The sequence below is a fragment of the Oncorhynchus keta genome, unplaced genomic scaffold, assembly GCF_023373465.1.
Source record: "Oncorhynchus keta strain PuntledgeMale-10-30-2019 unplaced genomic scaffold, Oket_V2 Un_contig_6954_pilon_pilon, whole genome shotgun sequence".
In the NCBI taxonomy this organism is placed as follows: domain Eukaryota; kingdom Metazoa; phylum Chordata; class Actinopteri; order Salmoniformes; family Salmonidae; genus Oncorhynchus; species Oncorhynchus keta.
Window position 1 is genome coordinate 98,317 of NW_026289165.1, and position 20,309 is coordinate 118,625.

The following is a 20,309-nucleotide window of genomic DNA, read 5'->3' on the forward strand; positions in this document are numbered from 1 at the left end:
ACAGTAAGCCAGGTGAGGAACACTGCAGTGATGTTTTACAGTAAGTCAGGTGAGGAACACTGCAGTGATGTTTTACAGTAAGCCAGGTGAGGAACACTGCAGTGATGTTTTACAGTAAGCCAGGTGAGGAACACTGCAGTGATGTTTTACAGTAAGCCAGGTGAGGAACACTGCAGTGATGTTTTACAGTAAGCCAGGTGAGGAACACTGCAGTGATGTTTTACAGTAAGCCTGGTGAGGAACACTGCAGTGATGTTTTACAGTAAGTCAGGTGAGGAACACTGCAGTGATGTTTTACAGTAAGCCAGGTGAGGAACACTGCAGTGATGTTTTACAGTAAGCCAGGTGAGGAACACTGCAGTGATGTTTTACAGTAAGCCAGGTGAGGAACACTGCAGTGATGTTTTACAGTAAGCCAAGTGAGGAACACTGCAGGTGATGTTTTACTGTAGTTTTTTTCTTTTGTTGTAGCTAATTATTTTTGCTTTGATTCAAAGAAACCTGAGTGATTTTATTGTATTTCATCAATAAATTTCAGATTTTGTTCAATGATTCCACTGTGTCTGTACTATTCTCTTTACCAGTCCTTTTACAGTGATGTACTTACGTGTAGTACCATAATGAAACATGTATCACATATTTTGTACTACAATATTTAATGATTGTACGAACAACTACACAGTGAAACTATCGGTATCTTGTGTGAGGATGATCTAAATTAATGTTCCTATGGTATTTCATGATAAATTAGTTATTTGAAACAATGATTCTGCAACTGCAAGGTTTCTTTAAAGATATGAATTCACAATGCAATGTTCTGAACATTGGACAGCCTGTGTTACAAGTGATGACCATTTTGAGTTTTGTGTCTGGAGTTTTGAAAAATGACCACAAGGTTCTGAAATTAGTGCCAAAGGGAGTGTAAAAGACTGTATAAATGTTTTATCTACAACTGTAACTTATCTACATTGTGGACAGAGAAAGACAGTTGGGGGAGCTGACAACAGTGCAGTGTGATAATATGTCTGGAGCCATGTGTCCTGGACAGTGAAATATGATGACTGCATCTGATTCTAATAGAATGGGAGAGAGACTGCTCGTGCACTGTCATAAAAACCTTATCATTTATGAATGTCAACCACAGGGACATACAGGGGCAATATGCATACTGGAGAGACTTAATACACACACACACAATCCCATCCCACGCATTGTCTTCCAAAAACCATTGTCTGCTATGAGACAAAACTGCTCAGACCTCTTTTAAGTGTTTTCCACTGACTTCTCTGTGATTCTTGCCAGCTTTTTTCCTCAGCTTTCCGGAGCTTTAGTGTGTGTGTGTGTGTGTGTGTGTGTGTGTGTGTGTGTGTGTGTGTGTGTGTGTGTGTGTGTGTGTGTGTGTGTGTGTGTGTGTGTGTGTGTGTGTGTGTGTGTGTGTGTGTGTGTGTGTGTGTGTGTGCGTGCGTGCGTGCGTGCGTGCGTGTGTGCGTGCGTGCGTGTGTGTGTGCGTGCGTGTGTGTGTGTGTGCGAGAGAGAGAGAGAGAGAGAGTGGGTGGGCGTGTGTGTGTGTGTGAACGGTACATCCATGCGTGCTTCTATGCTTGTGAGTGTGTGATTGCTTGCGTGTGTGTGTCTGTGTAGTTTGCATGTGTGCCTACGGACATTACTAAACTAGAAAAAGCCACAGAATGGTCCCATCAGAATCAAAAGGGGGATTTAATGACTTTCTGTGTTGTTTCATGGGTTTAAATAGACTTAGGTCCAATGTTTTTCATATGGGCCCTGTGAGAGCCACACCAGACACAGTTGAAACAGGAAAACCGGCAAACCTCAACTTTCCGTGGCACAATGGTATGGATTGTTATGCTTATGTCACCGCGACATGGGCACAATGAAGTACATGAGTTGTCACTGTTTTTATAGATCGGCCTCCTGTTGTTGAAGACTTTATAATGAACTCATTTGTTTTTCTACTTTCTTATGAACGTTTTGGATCTTTATTGTATGGAAATGACAAAATGTCTCGTTGGCTCATTCTGGGGGAAAACATTTGTCATTTAGATGGCATGTAAACACCTCTACAGCAAAAGCAGGGAGGGACTGGGAGAAAACAGACTTCTTGGAAAGGCTGATGGTAGAAAATACTCCTATTCACTTTTCAATTTGATTAATGGATTGATGACTAACAAATATTACAAATATTACAAACCACTAAATCATTGTGTATACCAGTGTGACACCGCCTTAAAGACTTGATTTAAGACAGATGGATCAAGAGAGATCATGGAATTATATCCAGTCCTATTGAGTTATACTGTATAAATAAACCAAAGTGTATGAAACATGCTTTTCTACATTTGTGCTTTCTCCTGCTAACCTCCCCTCCCCTCCCCAACACACACGCACACACACACACACACACACACACACACACACACACACACACACACACACACACACACACACACACACACACACACACACACACACACACACACACACACACACACACACACACACCTCCTAACTTCTCAAATCCCAGCAAGAAAGTCACACATATTCCTCCAAAAGAGGACCCTCTTGTGAATAGGACCACTGAATATGAAGTGAAATTTCATACAGTGTAAATTAGTGCCATGTTTCAAAACCTGCAAGCTGGCCTCAAGATGTGTGACGTCGCTGACAAAGTCCATCCGTAAGCCAGTGCCTTCTGACATGTTTCACCCAGACAGTGAATTATATGAGAGTAGCTTCATCATGTATGCCTCTGAGGCAGAGAGGAGATTTATTTATGTTGGGATCAAACCCAGTCAGACATCACATCAGAAGAGCTACAATCCAGTCGGACATCTGGACCATAAAAGAGTCAAAAGACCAATAATTGGACAAAAGATCAGAATTGTGCTGCCTGTGTAAACTCAGCCTTAGTATCTTAATAACTTCTTATGGCTGGGGGGGGGGGCAGTATTGAGTAGCTTGGATTAATAAGGTGCCCAGAGTAAACTGCCTGCTACTCAGTCCCAGATGCTAAGATATGCATATTATTTGGATAGAAAATACTCTGAAGTTTCTAAAACTGTTTGAATGATGTTTGTGAGTATAACAGCACTCAAATGGCAGGCAAAAACCTGAGAGAAAATCCAACCAGGAAGTGGGAAATCTGAGGTTTGTAGGTTTTCAACTCATTTCCTATTGAAGATACAGTGGGGTATTGGTCAAATTGCACTTCCTAAGGCTTCCACTAGATGTCAACAGTCTTTAGAACCTTGTTTGATGCTTCTACTGTGAAGTAGAGGGGAATGAGTCAGAGGTCTGCCAGAGAGCCAAGAGCTAGCCACACTCGTTCACGTGAGAGTAAGCTCTGTGAGGCCTCCTGGGTGGTGCAGTGGTTAAGGGCGCTGTACTGTGTTAAGGGCGCCAGCTGTGCCACCAGAGACTCTGGGTTCGCGCCCAGGCTCTGTCGTAACCGGCCGCGACCGGGAGGTCTGTGGGGCGACGCACAATTGGCCCAGCGTCATTCGGGTTAGGAAGGGTTTGGCCGGTAGGGATGTCCTTGTATCATCGTGCACCAGTGACTCCTGTGGTGGGCCGGGCGCAGTGCACACTAACCAAGGTTGCCAGGTGCACGTCATGAATTTGGATTTGTGAACTGAACAAGCTAACAAAAGGAGGTATTTGGACATATCGAACAAAACAAACATTTGTTGTGGAACTGGGTGCATTCTGATAAAGATCCTCAAAGGTAAGTGAATATTTATAATGCTATTTCTGATTTCTGTTGACTCCAACATGGCGGATATCTGTTTGGGTTGTTTTGGTCTCGTACTCAGATTATAGCATGGTGTTCTTTTTTCGTAAAGTTTTTGGGAAATCTGACACAGCGTTTCTATTAAGGAGAAGTGTATCTATAGTTCCGTGCATAATAGTTGTATCTTTTATCAATGTTTATTATGAGTATTATGAGTATTTCTGTAAATTGATATGGCTCTCTGCAATATCACCGGATGTTTTGGAACTACTAAGATTTTTTTATATAAATATGAAATTTATCGAACAAAACATACATGTATTGTGTAACATGAAGTCCTATGAGTGTCATCTGATGAAGATCCTCAAAGGTTAGTGATTAATTAATTAATATTTCTGCTTTTTGTGACTCCTGTCTTTGGCTGGAAAAATGGCTGTGTTTTTCTGTGACTTGGCTCTGATCTAACACAATCGTTTGGTTTGCTTTCGCTGTAAAGCCTTTTTGAAATTGAACACTGTGATGAGATTAACAAGAAGTGTATCTTTAAAATGGTGTACAATACTGTATGTTTGAGGAATTTTAATTATGGGATTTCTGTTGTTTTGAATTTGGCGTCCTGCACTTTCACTGGCTGTTGTCATATCGATCCCGTTAGTGGGATCTCAGCCCAAAGAGGTTTTAACTAGACAAAATGGATCTCCACTTATTTTTCATATTGCTTTCATAAAGATGAAAGAATTATGAATAAGATGCTGTTCTCTTGTTCCACTCCTCACTTTCATACAGAAAGATATTCTAAAAACATACAGTAGGCTAGTTGTTGAATGTGCATGTCCTCTTATCATGATTTGTACTGTGTATGAATACAAACAAGCATACAGTACTCAGCCAGTCAGTGAATGTGCGCAATGATGATACTGCGTGATTCATGAAAAGATCATTACTGCATTTCAATTTCAGGAAAACTCCAATACGCAAGTGATGTCATCAATATTTTGACAGCTTGTCAATTGGCTGACCTTTACCCTGACACCGAAGGCCTCAGCCAATCGGATTGCAATTAAATGATAGTATAAATCATTTCAGGGCAATGGCATATGGGCACGGGAAAACGTCAATACCACTGGAAATCCCATAGGCTCACTAAGTGCCATCAATTAAGTCATGTAGTAATCAAATCAAATCAAATTGTATTGGTCACATACACATATTTAGCAGATGTTATTGCGGATGTAGCGAAATGCTTGTGTTCCTAGCTCCAACAGTGAAGTAGTATCTAACAATTCACAACAATATGGATGTGATGATTACAACAGGTGGATTTTCACTGTCCTTGTTGGTCATTGTTGTTATCAGTGATATGCTCATTGGTGTTATCAACCACATGTTAAAATATCTATTGCAGTGACCATTATGGAAGCCAAACACAGTTTAAATGGGCTGTTTAGCACACAGCTACACCATACTCTCTCTCTACACATGAAAAAAAGGTACTGTAGGCCACTTACTGCATCAATCCATGAGGCTTGATCATAGCATTAGTACTGAATAAGAAACTCTGTGTGTAAAACTAATAATGACTCAGTAATCCATGTTTTCTGGGAATACTATAAAATCCAGAAGTTGGGAGCAGAGGTAAAAAGTTGTCTGTCAGAAGTAGTACAATGTAAACTTACTTTTAATTCGTCTGTCTGCATATCTCAAGACATATGGCACGTGGGCTAAAAACGTGGGAATCAATCAATCCGCCATCATTAACACAATGTAAAAATGTAATGATTTATTATTTAAATATTGAAAGTGCGTGGGCTCCGGAGAGAAACAAAATGGTGCAGTTTGAGGCCATGTGGCGGAAAGTGATGCGGGTGCTGGAGATGGGGGCGTGTGCTCGTGGGTCTGGGCAGATGTCATGTAGGTGCTGGAGATGGGGGTGTGTGCTAGTGGGTCTGGGCAGATGCTGGAGATGGGGGGTGCTGGAGAGTGGGTCTGGGCAGATGTCATGATAGGTGATGGAGATGGGATGGAGGTGTGTGCTAGTGGGTCTGGGCAGATGTCATGTAGGTGCTGGAGAGATGGGTCTGGGGATGTGTGCTGGAGTGGGTCTGGGTCTGGGCAGATGTCATGTAGGTGCTGGAGATGGGGTCTGGGCAGATGTCATGTAGTTGATGGAGATGGGGTGTGTGCTAGTGGGTCTGGGCAGATGTCATGTAGGTGCTGGAGATGGAGGGGGTGTGTGCTAGTGGGTCTGGGCAGATGTCAGATGGGCAGATGTCATGTAGTTGATGGAGATGGGGGTGTGTGCTAGTGGGTAGGTGGTGTGCAGTGGGTCTGGGCAGATGTCATGTAGGTGCTGGAGATGGGGTGTGTGCTAGTGGGTCTGGGCTGGAGATGGGCAGATGTCATGTAGGTGCTGGAGATGGGGGTGTGTGCTAGTGGGTCTGGGCAGATGTCATGTAGGTGCTGGAGATGTGCTAGTGGGTCTGGGCAGATGTCATGTAGGTGCTGGAGATGGGGGTGTGTGCTAGTGGGTCTGGGCAGATGTCATGTAGGTGCTGGAGATGGGGGTGTGTGCTAGTGGGTCTGGGCAGATGTCATGTAGGTGCTGGAGATGGGGGTGTGTGCTAGTGGGTCTGGGCAGATGTCATGTAGGTGCTGGAGATGGGGGTGTGTGCTAGTGGGTCTGGGCAGATGTCAGTGGGTCTGGGCAGATGTCATGTAGGTGCTGGAGATGGGGGTGTGTGCTAGTGGGTCTGGGCAGATGTCATGTAGGTGCTGGAGATGGGGGTGTGTGCTAGTGGGTCTGGGCAGATGTCATGTAGGTGCTGGAGATGAGGGTGTGTGCTAGTGGGTCTGGGCAGATGTCATGTAGGAGAGATGGGGGTGGAGATGGGTCTGGGGTGTGTGCTAGTGGGTCTGGGCAGATGTCATGTAGGTGCTGGAGATGGGGTGTGTGAGTGGGTCTGGGCAGATGTCATGTAGGTGCTGCTAGTGGGTCTGGGCAGATGTCATGTAGGTGCTGGAGATGGGGGTGTGTGCTAGTGGGTCTGGGCAGGTCATGTAGGTGCTGGAGATGGGGTGTGTGCTAGGTCTGGGCTGTCATGTAGATGGAGATGGGGTGTGTGCTAGTGGGTCTGGGCAGATGTCATGTAGGTGATGGATGTCATGTGGGGTGTGTGGTGGGTCTGGGCAGATGATAGGTGATGGAGATGGGGTGTGTGCTAGTGGGTCTGGGCAGATGTCATGTAGGTGCTGGAGATGGGGTGTGTGCTAGTGGGTCTGGGCAGATGTCATGTAGTTGCTGGAGATGGGGTGTGTGCTAGTGGGTCTGGGCAGATGTCATGTAGGTGCTGGAGATGGGGGTGTGTGAGTGGGTCTGCAGATGTCATGGAGATGGGGTGTGTGCTAGTGGGTCTGGGCAGATGTCATGTGTGCATGCTAGTGGGTCTGGGCTCATGTAGGTGCTGGAGATGGGGGTGTGTGCTAGTGGGTCTGGGCAGATGTCATGTAGGTGCTGGAGATGGGGGTGTGTGCTAGTGGGTCTGGGCAGATGTCATGTTGATGGAGATGGGGGGTGTGCTAGTGGGTCTGGGCAGGTGGGCAGTGCTAGTGGGTCTGGGCAGATGTCATGTAGTTGATGGAGGGGGTGTGTGAGTGGGTCTGGGCAGATGTCAGTTGATGGAGATGTAGGTGCTAGATGGAGAGGTGCTAGTGGGTCTGGGCAGATGTCATGTAGTGATGGAGATGGGGGTGTGTGCTAGTGGGTCTGGGCAGATGTCATGTAGTTGATGGAGATGGGGGTGTGTGCTAGTGGGTCTGGGCAGATGTCATGTAGTTGATGGAGATGAGGGTGTGTGCTAGTGGGTCTGGGCAGATGTCATGTAGTAGTTGATGGAGATGAGGGTGTGTGCTAGTGGGTCTGGGCAGATGTCATGTAGTTGATGGAGATGAGGGTGTGTGCTAGTGGGTCTGGGCAGATGTCATGTAGTTGATGTTTGTATTATGTTGTCGATTGTATGTGTATGTTTTGTATTGTTTATAAAATCTGAAAACATTTGAATTAAATACAAATTCCAAATCAATTAAGGGTTTTTTCTTATTTAAATATTACACAACAATGATTTAACTGCTAAACTTATAAAAACATACTATTACTGTATTTTAAGGTAGAACACAAAATCTCACAGCATCACTCTCAGTCCAGACAATGTATAAAACGGACTATAAAAGTAACCCATTATTACAGTACAGTACGCAAGCCTGATTTTCCATTAGAGTAAAGGGGATTTTCCCCACACCTCATTCCCTCACTGTCCTGCCCTTGGGCCATTAATGATAAGTAGAGACTGAATGCCGTGTTGAGTTGTCTAACAGACCAGGAGTGGCTGTGGCGTTCAGTTGCAAACAGAACAGGAAGTGGCTGTAGCGTTCAGTTGCATAGTGTTTTAATAGTGTTGGGCCTGGGTGGGTTGGAGGTAAGGTGGAGGTGGGGGAGGGGTGGCGCCATTGGGATACGGTAGACTACTAGGCCCTATACTCACACCCCATATGGTGGGAATTATAATCATTTGAGATGCATTGTGGTCCATTTTAAGCGATCCCAGAAAGTACTGAGGAGACATCAGCACGTTTAGCTGTTTTAGCTGCACTCCCAGCAGTAAAAAGAAGTCAGTCAGTCAGTCAGGAGTAGGAAGGAGAAGCGTGTTTGTGAGGAGAAATAATAGCTCGCTTCGACAGGCCAAAATAAAATATTTCAGATGCCTTGGGTTGTCATGCATGGTTTCTCTGCCATCCCCACAAAGAATAATGTTAGGTTAAAAACGATGAAAAACGTTTAATGGAAATAAGCTGAAATTACCCTGAGGGCTCACGGGCCAATGGCTTTGTCACACGTAATCAAACTGTTTCAAGTTCTCAATCATATGAGAGCTAAATGCAGTAACGTACAAATCTGGTAAGTGTATGTTTCTAAAGTTAACTTTCATATGTATGTACAGTTGAATATAGAATGGCAGCAGCATGTCATGGACTTGACCGTTGGTGTCCTACAAAAACAGAGGTCAAACCTGGGTGCAAATGCTACTCAAAATCATTTGAAATACTTTATTTGTGCCTCATTAACCTTGCCTGTTGCAATTGAACCAATAGAAAGGTCCCAAAAGTCTAAGCCCCGCCCACCTGGCAATCGTGGGCAGGCTAAAACAAACGCTTAAACTATTTGAAAGATTTCCAATAGTATTTGAGCCCAGGTCTGACAGCGGCTACATGGTTTTTGACTGCTTGGCCTATGTACTTTAATGTGTGTAAATGTTGAAGCCATTAGCCGTTCCCCAGAAAACTCTCCGGCGACACATCATTGACCTCAGACCCTGTGATGATACTTCATCATGATTGGGCTCTTCTATTCTAGTCACTAATTAGTAATGAGCTCCACTGCACTTCATCTCTAAAAGAGAAGCCTACGCATGTGCCCGACACACACGCACACATTTCATTTTTTTTTTTTTACAGATGCGGCAAGTCCATCTCCTCTCTATCACACCAATGATAATGGTATCCTACTCTTGTTTAAGGAGCCTGTTACAAGAGCTTGGGACTATACGGTTCAAAATGGAGTTATTGACATGTTCAATGTTCTCTTCCTATATAATGCTCTAAATACCCCCAATTAATGTTGTAATTACCTCAGAATCATGTTTTTGAAAATAGAACCTTTTAGTCCCAAGCTCTGGTGTAGATACTTCCCCCTACTCTACTATATATTATGTATAACCATTATTTTCCTCTTCCTGTCTGAGTATGAATGGGTGGATGTGGGCAGTGGAGCCTGATGGGAGGCACACTGTGAATCCACAGGCATCCACCTCCCGTGTGACACTAACTACGTCTCTGAGACACACCAGATCCTGGTGTCCTGGCCTTTCTGGTGCTTCATAGTGTGTGTGTGTGTGTGTGTGTGTGTGTGTGTGTGTGTGTGTGTGTGTGTGTGTGTGTGTGTGTGTGTGTGTGTGTGTGTGTGTGTGTGTGTGTGTGTGTGTGTGTGTGTGTGTGTGTGTGTGTGGAGGGAGGGAGGTAGGCTGGGAGGGAGGGGGGGGTGGAGAAGTGGTGTGGATGTGAGGCTGTGTCTGGGGTGTGTGGGTAGTGTTACTGTATCTCTGAGACTGTCTCTGACCCCATAGTGTTTGATAGAGTGTCATGGGGGGTGAGGGGGCAGGGGGAGTCAAGGCACCAGTGGTGTGGATGCATGTGGAGGGGGTGATGTTGCTGTGATTCAGATTACTCAGACATTGCACCCCCAGCATCATAGAATGTAATGGGGGAGGGGAAAGGGGGGGGGGTGCAGTGATGTGGATGTGTGTGTGGTATGGGGATATCAAACATTGGCACCCCTGGTCTCTGGCTCCATAGCATTTGATAGTCATTTGATAGAGTGGTTGGAGGGAGAGGGACAGAGAGGGTAGAGTGATATGGTACGGATGTGTGGATGGGTTCATGGTTAATTCTCAGTCGTGCAATCATGGGGGCATCCCCAACTCTTGGCTCCATCGCTACAGCTCTGTGGGTTCTGGTCTTTACTGAGACTGGTCCAGAGTGTTGTTTATTGCTTGGCTAGTGTTGGTGTTCAACCTCAGCAGACCTGCTTATAATGTGAAGAAATAGCCTAATAGTTTATCAACATTTTAAGCTAAACTTTTTTTTTATGGTAGTGGTTCTATTAATTTGTTATCAATCGCATCTGACAACTGTCCCAGACTATGTTTGGAATATTTATTTTGTCGCACAGAATAGAATAGGTCAACTTTTGTACTATGGGGGATAGTAGATTGACTAGTGCTTTTGCTGTTCGTTAGGCCTACTCATCTTGTTGGCTGATGAAAAGTAAATGTGGACAGTTCTTCAGATATCTTCAATATGCGCATCAGAATTGAATAAGGACCCATGCAGTTCCGTCCCCGATGTGCCGGTCTTGACTTGTAGCCTGTGAGAAAGACCCGACCACCTTACTTCGCGGCAGCGTAGCCTAGTGGTTAGAGGTTGTGAGTTCAAACCCCCGAGCTGACGAGGTACAAATCTGTCGTTCTGCCCCTGAACTGGCAGTTAACCCACTGTTCCCAGGCCGTCATTGAAAATAAGAATATGTTCTTAACTGACTTGCCTGGTTAAATAAAGGTAAAATTAAAAATTAAATTACTTACTGTGAGAGGTGCTTCTGCAGGGAGAATGGAATTATAATGATTATATTCAGCACTGCGGCCACTGGCCACAAAAGGCATGTATTTTTTAGGGGGCATTACGGCCACACAAAGGGGATGCAGCCGGGAAATTCGAGGCATTATCAAGTGCTTGTCAAATTGTGAATGAGAGACTGATGAAGTGTTTACAGCCTTGATGAAGTGTGTACAGCAGAGCTCATGCCTTTCATGCAACATTAGAGTCTTGTCTGCTAAATGAACTAGCCCAGAGCCCAGAGCCATTTAGCCCAGAGCCATATGGCATAACCAGATCAGGGACTAACATAAAGACAACTTAGAGTATGCCCTTCTGTTCTTCTGAACTAGACTACATTTTCTTCACATCATGTTTCTTTAGACCTGTCTAAAATATTGAATGGATTTATTGTGATGGTGTAGGCTATATTACATGAATTTATTAGACTGTTTAAAATGTAGATCTTCCAAAGGTCTGCATCAGGCTATGTGTGGAAGCCAGAAAATACTAAAAGTGTTTATGTTAATTAATGGTCATTTACCGTGAGACCAACAGTCATTTGTATGACAATCACCGTCTGACAAAATGTTATGACCACCACAGCCCGAGCCATGACACCCTACTGGCACCACAGCCAGGCCAACACTATGACTGGTCAGCTCAGCTGTCCCTTAAGAAGCTGTCACAAAGACCTGACATCAGAGACAGTTCGCCAGCATGTCGGCCTGCCATGATCCTTGATAGTGTCATAGTGTTGGCCCGGCCATGGCTTCAGTAGGGTGTCATAGCTAGGTCTAGTTAAATAAAGGTTAAATATATATATTTTTTCATTGTCACACGTACACACGTCAAAGGCTCGGTGGCTCTCTTCTTGTACAGTGAGTCCCGTTTCCTGTTGTAGTGTTTCATCTGTACATCCAATCACATCATCAGAGACCAGTTAGTGTTTTCTCTTTGGGGAAATGGAAGCCTACAAATGCTCTTTTGACATGTTTACATTCTGTAGGTGAAATACAGTTAAACTGGAAGAATGTTTGGATAGTATCTATACAGAGTTAGAGTCAAAACATTAGAATGTCAATGTCATTTACATAACATCACATAACAGTCATTAAACCTAAAATGTTCCAGGTTTTAGCCTGATATTGTGTCATGTCAATGAGAATACAGTACACAACATGCTATCAAGCTATCCAGAGAGGCAGGAAGCACTGCATGGTGGGAACGGTTTCCACAGTCAGCCAGACAGTCCTGCCCTGCCTGTCCCCTAGGCCGTCTGTCTCTGTCCGACACCCTCTGTGCACAGCAGGGCTGCTGGGAGTTTTCTTCAGCTTGCTGTTTGCTCTCCTGCCTCTTTTATGGGGCTGATTTTCAGTCTAATTGGATCTCACAGTTCTGAGTCCGTATTCAAAAAGCGTCTCAGAGAAGGAATGCTGATCGAGGATAAGTTTTGGCTTTCAGATCTTAATGAATAAGATTTTATGGGCAGGGGGGATCTGATCCTAGATCAGCACTCCTACCCTGAGATTCTGTGAATATGGGCCCTGAATACTTAGAGACTATTTCCAACAAGCTCTGTGCTCTATATGCCTAGTGAGCAGATCCTCCAATGTCCATTTCAATCAGCTTCTCTTCTGCCTCTGAGTAAAGTGGAGGCATTATGATTACTTTACACTTCTAAAGCAGAATGGTGTGAGGTTTATACAAATAAATAGTGTTTCTTGACTATTGATATTATAAATATTTTGGTACAGTCATGATTCTTAATTCAGTGAAGTCTTAGCAATTCACGTTTCCATAGACAGAAAACGTCCCATGTTTTTATTACAGGAAGGCACAGTATGTTGTGTAGTCGTAGTAGTACCAGTACTTTACAGGGTTATGATCGTGAAGGCAGGAAATGTGTCAGCCACATCCTAGTAGCCGCGGGGGGTTTTACGCTCCGCTCCGGATTGGTTGCTACATATCAGTCGTATAATCAGAAGCATATCACTTCAGGGTAAAATACCCACATCCTACAACAGCGGGGACCAACTAGCTAATGTGGCTAGCTCAGCAAAGCTCTCCAAGAAAGCCCCAAATAGAGAACTTTACCTCGCCCTGTTGCTCCCTTTCCTGTAACAGTCAGACATGGATGTTTTAGCTAGCTCTCGGGCTACGCTATGTTTTAGCTAGCTCTTGGGGTACAGTTTTAGTTAGCTCCTGGGCTTCACTTTTAACTAGCTCTCGGGCTACGCTATGTTTTAGCTAGCTCTTGGGGTACAGTTTTAGTTAGCTCCTGGGCTTCACTTTTAACTAGCTCTCGGGCTACGCTATGTTTTAGCTAGCTCTTGGGGTACAGTTTTAGTTAGCTCCTGGGCTTCACTTTTAACTAGCTCTCGGGCTACGCTATGTTTCAGCTAGCTCTTAAACTACACTATGTTATAGTTAGCTGGACAATTGCTGTTCCTTGTTTTTAATTTAGAAGAATGTCCTTTGAAGCACATGACCCAATATTCTACAGATTCATATTGATTGTGCTTGACACTTAAGGCACACAAAGACATTGATAATAGGGAGAGAGTGGCTCTTATTGATTGTGTAATGATGAGGCAGATTGTGAGGGGGGATAGATAGGGACCAGCCATTAAACCCCTACAACTCATCCAGAACGCCGCAGCCCGTCTGGTGTTCAACCTTCCCAAGTTCTCTCACGTCACCCCGCTCCTCCGCTCTCTCCACTGGCTTCCAGTTGGAAGGTGGCGAGAAGGGGCATCACATTAAATATTTATAACTATGGAAGGAGATGTCCTTATGGCCAATTACAGCAATGACAAACATCAGTTACGAGGGGAGACACCCAAGGCCAGACAGGAGACAGACAGAAGAGCCACCCAACCAACATAATCACCTCCATATCTGTTGTCACTGTCCTGCCGTATCTGTTGTCATCACAGATATACAGAGACAGACACATCGATCTGGCAGAGCAGGACTGGGGACAGACAGACAGGACAGGTGATGAACATTTTGGGATGTTAATCATAAATGGGACGTGTTTATTTGCTACATGTAAACAGAAAAGACATTAGCTGAGTATAATGCTGCAGTGTTTGCTCCGTTCCAGACATTATTATGAGCCGTCCTCCCCTCAGCAGCCTCCACTGGTGTTACAGTACCACTGCTCTAGTCTGTCCACCTGCAATTACAGGAGACCTAGTCTACAATACCCCTGTACTTTGACTACAGATGACTCTTTGAACTATTGTAAACCAGTGCTTAGCTCAGGGCTAATAGGGGGTCATGTTGTTGCTCCACTCTGTTGTCTGTATGATTTGAGCCTTTAGAGATTGTTGAATTCATGAAGCTCTCTAGAATGTCAACAGGGCTGAAGGTATTGGTCCACCTAGTAAATCAACTACGTTAAAGTCAAAATATGTTATAGAGAGATTATTGAGAGGAGTTAAATCACTGTTAGTCCTCAAAAACCAACCAAGATGATGCCCATGCTATCAATTACTTAAATATAATAGCATTTTGAAAAGTCTTTTAAATAAAATATTAAATGTACAGAGATCACTATCTGTGCTTATCATGACTATAATCTGTTTGTAATCTATAATTACTTATTAGTTTGATTCGCTTCCCTCCTTTCTTGGTTTGGTTTTCAATCCAACTATAGTTAAGCTAAACCAGTCTGTTTGAGTGCCATGTCATGTCTGGCAGCAGACACAAGGCCTAATGAACAGTTTGATTTACCCAGAAACATCTCTGAACTGTCGTCAAAGTCTCTGAACCATCGTCAAAGTCAGTCAGCAACCACTGCCAGAGTCCTGCTGGTGAATAACTGGCCAAATTAAACTAGGATCCCACATTGTTTGGACGAACTCTTTGAACTTCATTTGATGAGCGCTTCATCTGTTGTCAATCATAGAAGCAATTGAAAGGACTCCTGTCATTCTGCATTATTGTTTTGGCGAATCTTCAAGACTTTTCATAAAAAACAAACATACTTTTTCAAGTGCTGGCTGTCCATAGAGTATGTGTTGAAGTTGTTTATTTTCAGTAAAGCCACAATATGGTCTCCTTAAGAATAACAGACGATTCAGATGTAGGATCTTAATTTGGTCACCTTGTTGCAGGATAACTTTCCTACAATGCAGGAAATGTAAAACTTAGTGTATATTTAAGGTTTAAAAAGACTTCTGAAGCTTCTGATAAACTCAGACTTGATTTTCCCTTATGAAAAATGGATGAACCCCAGCAAAAATGTCCATTAGTTATATTCCACATAATAATTCACATACTGTTGCTGCAGGATTATTTTCCTGCTGTACCAAACTGACTCAAATTAAGATCCTACATCTGTAGGCTTGTGGATGGATGAATGAATGGATGGATGGAAAAGTAATTGCTATAAACTAACATTTCTTCTCATCCTTTGTTAAGTAAAACAATTTGTTCCCTGAATTCATTCTCACCACAAAACAGCGGCCTCAGGATTGGAGAGCCTCCATACATTACCCACAAATCCCGAGACCAGACACACAAGGCATTTAACAGAATTTATTCATCTGAATTTAGATGAAGCAGAATTATAGACAATAGAGCTAGGAGTTTTCCCTGGTCTGTACAGTACAGTACAGTACAGTAGATAATATAATTAATAATTAGGTGGGTACTTACATTTGTAGTATACAAGTTTGTTTGTTTGCATATCCCACCCCCCTGAGACACCCTCTGAGAGTGGAGTCAGAGCCAGAGATCAGCCATTATCAATGGCAACCCTGGAGCAATTAGGGTTAAGTGCCTTGCACAAGGGAACACCGACAGATTTATACTTTAGCTTGATAGTAAACTTCACTGAACTTGATTTTGGTGTTGTTGTTGAGGCAAACAGCCATGTCAGAACATTCACATAACAGATAGGAGAACAGATGCTGAGAGAGGTGACAGAGGCTTATTCTTCTGACTGAACTCAATCTAGACTGTTTCTTATGGAACAGTTTCTTATGACACCTCAGTTACATCTTTGCCTACAGGACAGCGTTGGGACTCTATGTGTTGTATCTCTTTCCAGTATTCAGTATCTCTCACCAGAGGATGTCTATTATCTAAGACTAAAAGTAGCTGTGAGAAAGGTGGTGTATCTGAGCTAAGCAGCTTAGCTAGCCTTGTGTTTCATAGTCGTCCTAAATTTGTTTCGTCTGGTATTGCTAGATTCTTCACAGAGCCTGCCTGCGGGGGGAACACATCACTCTGCGGTGCAGGAAAGGGGGAGGACAGGGGGCTGGAGAAGGAAGTCTTAAGGAAATTGCTGTTAAGTGGTTCTTGTGGCTTTGGCTCATCAGATCCATATTGGCTCTGCGGCCTCCCAGTTTCCCATGGCTCCTATACCAGGACTGGGATGGGCTGGGGACTGGTTCATAAACATAGACTGTACTCTTTTAATCATTACTGTTTTGGAGAAGGTTTAATTTAGGTATACAGTGCTGGATTTGTGGCAGTTAAGAATGCAATTTTTCATACCTGAGCTTGTAGAGGAAAATAGTATTTTTTGGAAATGAAATAGTTCCACTAAAGGTTTTGAACTTGAAGGATGTATATCTGGCTCAGACAAAGATGTGTATCTAAAATGGTATATCTGTAATGTGTTCTCTATTTCTGTAAAAACACACAGATGTAAGAATCATATCCAATGTACAGTATATTATGAATCAGTGTTCCAGCTCTTTATGACACTGCATAGTGTGAAGTTTGTCATGTTGTTGAGTGAAGGACAGTAACTGATTATTCTCCATGTCTGTTGACAGGAACCTGATGCCTCGGACCCTAGAAGGTCAGATCACCATGGAGAAGACGCCCAGCTACTTTGTGACCAAGGAGGCTCCTCGTCGCCTCTGCACCATGAACTGCCACACCAAGCTCATTGTAGTCGTCCGCGACCCCGTGACCCGGGCAATCTCCGACTATACCCAGACGCTGTCCAAACAACCCGGCCTCCCCTCTTTCCAGAGCCTGGCCCTCAAGAATACCTCTACGGGATTGGTCGACACCTCGTGGAGCGCCGTGCGCATCGGCCTGTACGCCAAGCACCTGGAGAACTGGCTCCAGCACTTCCCCTTATCTCACTTCCTGTTCGTCAGCGGCGAGCGGCTGGTGTCCGACCCGGCGGGGGAGATGGGCCGGGTGCAGGACTTCCTGGGTCTGAAGAGGGTGGTGAGTGACAAGCACTTTTACTTCAACCAGACTAAGGGATTCCCCTGTCTGAAGAAGCCAGAGGGAAGCAGCAGGCCCCGGTGTCTGGGGAAGTCCAAAGGAAGGCCTCATCCACAGATCTCACCAGAGGTACTGCAGAGGCTCAGGGACTTCTACAGGCCATTCAACCGCAGGTTCTACCGGATGACTGGACAAGACTTTGGATGGGACTGAGCCGTCCACCAATGTTACATGGAAATCAAGCTAAAGGATGAAAATGATTACTTTAAAACATGTGTAGAGGATACTGCTTTCATCAAGACAGGAAACACAAGACTGACATTACATTTGTCAATGAGGGAACAGGGGTTCTAGGTTACCACTTTGACTTGTGACATGGTATGCATTATACAAAATGTTGGCATTTTTTGTATTTTATGGAACAATGATATAAAGCTGTCGTTTATAGTTTCAGTTACAGTATGTGCATGTTGCTACATGTAAGAATAATGTAAGAACTCATTGTTTTGCCAGTGTAAAGTACATGAACCAGGAGATCATGATACATGTCACACAGTAAGTAGACCAAAGGAAGTTGATGACTTGATACCTCTGTGTGAGGAGACCCATATTACAATGGATTATACAAAGGATTTATAGCCAACCTGTTTCTGACCAGCGTGTGTGTGTGTGTGTGTGTGTGTGTGTGTGTGTGTGTGTGTGTGTGTGTGTGTGTGTGTGTGTGTGTGTGTGTGTGTGTGTGTGTGTGTGTGTGTGTGTGTGTGTGTGTGTGTGTGTTTGTGTGTGTGTATGCTTAAGATACTGTAAGAAAAGTGTATTTATTGCAATAAGTTTACGTAGCTTTAATTATTCTTGTGATCACCCAACTAAGCAACAAAACATTTCTTTATCAGGGTTGACAATCCTTTTCTTTTGAACTTTGACTTGTGTTTTCAATGGTACTGTAGATCTAAAAACCAAATGTGTAACTATCTATCATTATCTGTCAAGTCAATCTAATACCAGACCCTGTTTACAGCATTTCCATTGGGACAGTATTCCATTGGGACGGCATTTCCATTGGGACAGTATTCCATTGGGACAGTATTCCATTGGGACAGCATTTCCATTGGGACAGTATTCCATTGGGACAGTATTCCATTGGGACAGCATTTCCATTGGGACAGTATTCCATTGGGACAGTATTCCATTGGGACAGCATTTTCATTGGGACAGTATTACATTGGGACAGTATTCCATTGGGACAGCATTTCCATTGGGACAGTATTACATTGGGACAGTATTCCATTGGGACAGCATTTCCATTGGGACAGTATTACATTGGATGATGAACCTCTATTATAAAGACTTTGTACACAGAATCCTTTTTCTTCTCCTTAGGTAAAGAGCTAATTATGATGTGATACTTATTTCACCTTTTAACTCAAAGTTATTTAAGCCTCATTTAAAATGATGTTCTTACTTGCAAACCTTTGATGCATCCAACAATGATACCTCACTTAGGGTACAGAAACACCATTTTGCAACCGAAACAGATTTGTATGTATAGTTTACCCTTCAATGATGAAATGCAATGTACAATGAGTATCATTATCTTGACGTTACCAGTTCACTTAACTCTACCAGTTCATTTGTAAATGTCATACTTAAAGATTATGTTTGTCAAAGTTTATTTCCTTTCAATTCATATTACTCTGTAAAAATGTTCTATTAAACCATACTGAAGTTTATAACACTATTGTACATACTGAAATGAGAATATGTTGAGATGTTTAGTAAAGCTTCATTTGAAATGAACACATAATGTTAGTTTTTTTTTACTGAAACACACAGTGGTGCGGTTATGCTCTTGTGATCTGTCAGTGTTCTACTAGCTACAACAAGTCTCATTGAGACCCACCATCAGCAGACCCTTGGAGGTCTGTAGACCCAACTCTACCTCGTTTAGCATAGCCAGACCTTATATTATTGTGATCTGTCAGTGTTCTACTAGCTACAACAGGTCTCATTGAGACCCACCATCAGCAGACCCTTGGAGGTCTGTAGACCCAACTCTACCTCGTTTAGCATAGCCAGACCTTATATTATTGTGTTCTGTGTATTCTCTGAGAACTCAGAAGACTCGAATAAGAGGCTAAACTCTGTCTAACTCCTCAGTAGAAAACATACACAGACCTCCACTTCCCTCTTTCCCTCTCCTCTCTTTCCTCTCTTCCTCTTCATCTTCTCTCTCCCTCTCTTTGCCCCTTCCCTCTCGCCCCCCTTCGCTCTCCCTCTTTCTCTCCCTCCACATAGTGAGACCACATGTACAGCCTGAGAGCTATGTGTGCTGTGGCCTTAAATGATGAAATATGTCAGCTGTCTTAAAAAGACCCCATCCTTCCCTCTCTGGGCAGAATTAGCAACACTCCTTTCTTTCAAAAGGGAAAAACACATCTGCTCTGGTGGAACTACTTTTTTAAAAAGGAAGCCAACTTTCCCCCTGAAATGTAGACTGGGATGGATGCAGAACAGCTCCAGGATTAACAGTTAATGAATGGGCTCAGTTTAGGTTTAGTACCCAGTTACCTTGGCAGTAGCACTACTTTCTGCCTCCTGCCTACCTCCACCCAGTAGTCTACAGTGCCTCCACCCAGTAGTCTACAGTGCCTCCACCCAGTAGTATACAGTACCTCCACCCAGGAGACTACAGTACCTCCACTCAGTAGTCTACAATACCTCCACCCAGTAGTCTACAGTACCTCTACCCAGTAGTCTACAGTGCCTCCACCCAGTAGGATACAGTACCTCCACCCAGTAGGATGCAGTACCTCCACCCAGTAGTCTACAATACCTCCACCGAGTAGGATACAGTACCTCCACTCCACTCCACAGTAGGATACAGTGTCAACAAGTAGTGTATCCACCCAGTAATTTACCTCCACCCAGTAGGATACAGTACCTCCACCCAGTAGAAAACAGTACCTCCACCCAGTAAGATACAGTATCTCCACCCAGAGAAAACAGTACCTCCACCCAGTAGGATACAGTACCTCCACCCAGTAGAAAACAGTAAATAGGTAAGTACCTCCACCCAGTAGAAAACAGTACCTCCACCCAGTAGGATACAGTACCTCCAACAAGTAGTCTACAGTACCTCCACCCAGTAGGATACAGT

General features: G+C 43.8%; 1 protein-coding gene across 1 annotated transcript in view; it reads left to right on the top strand.

Moving 5' to 3' along the window:
* LOC127926127 (heparan sulfate glucosamine 3-O-sulfotransferase 6-like) overlaps positions 1–17,896 on the top strand; it is a 32,652-nt gene extending 14,756 nt beyond the window's left edge. Inside the window, exon 2 of the mRNA XM_052511510.1 lies at positions 16,747–17,896. Within this exon, the coding sequence (XP_052367470.1) occupies positions 16,747–17,365 (619 nt within the window). The 3' untranslated portion in view covers positions 17,366–17,896. The remainder of the gene's footprint in view (positions 1–16,746) is intronic.
* Positions 17,897–20,309: the final 2,413 nt, after the last annotated feature.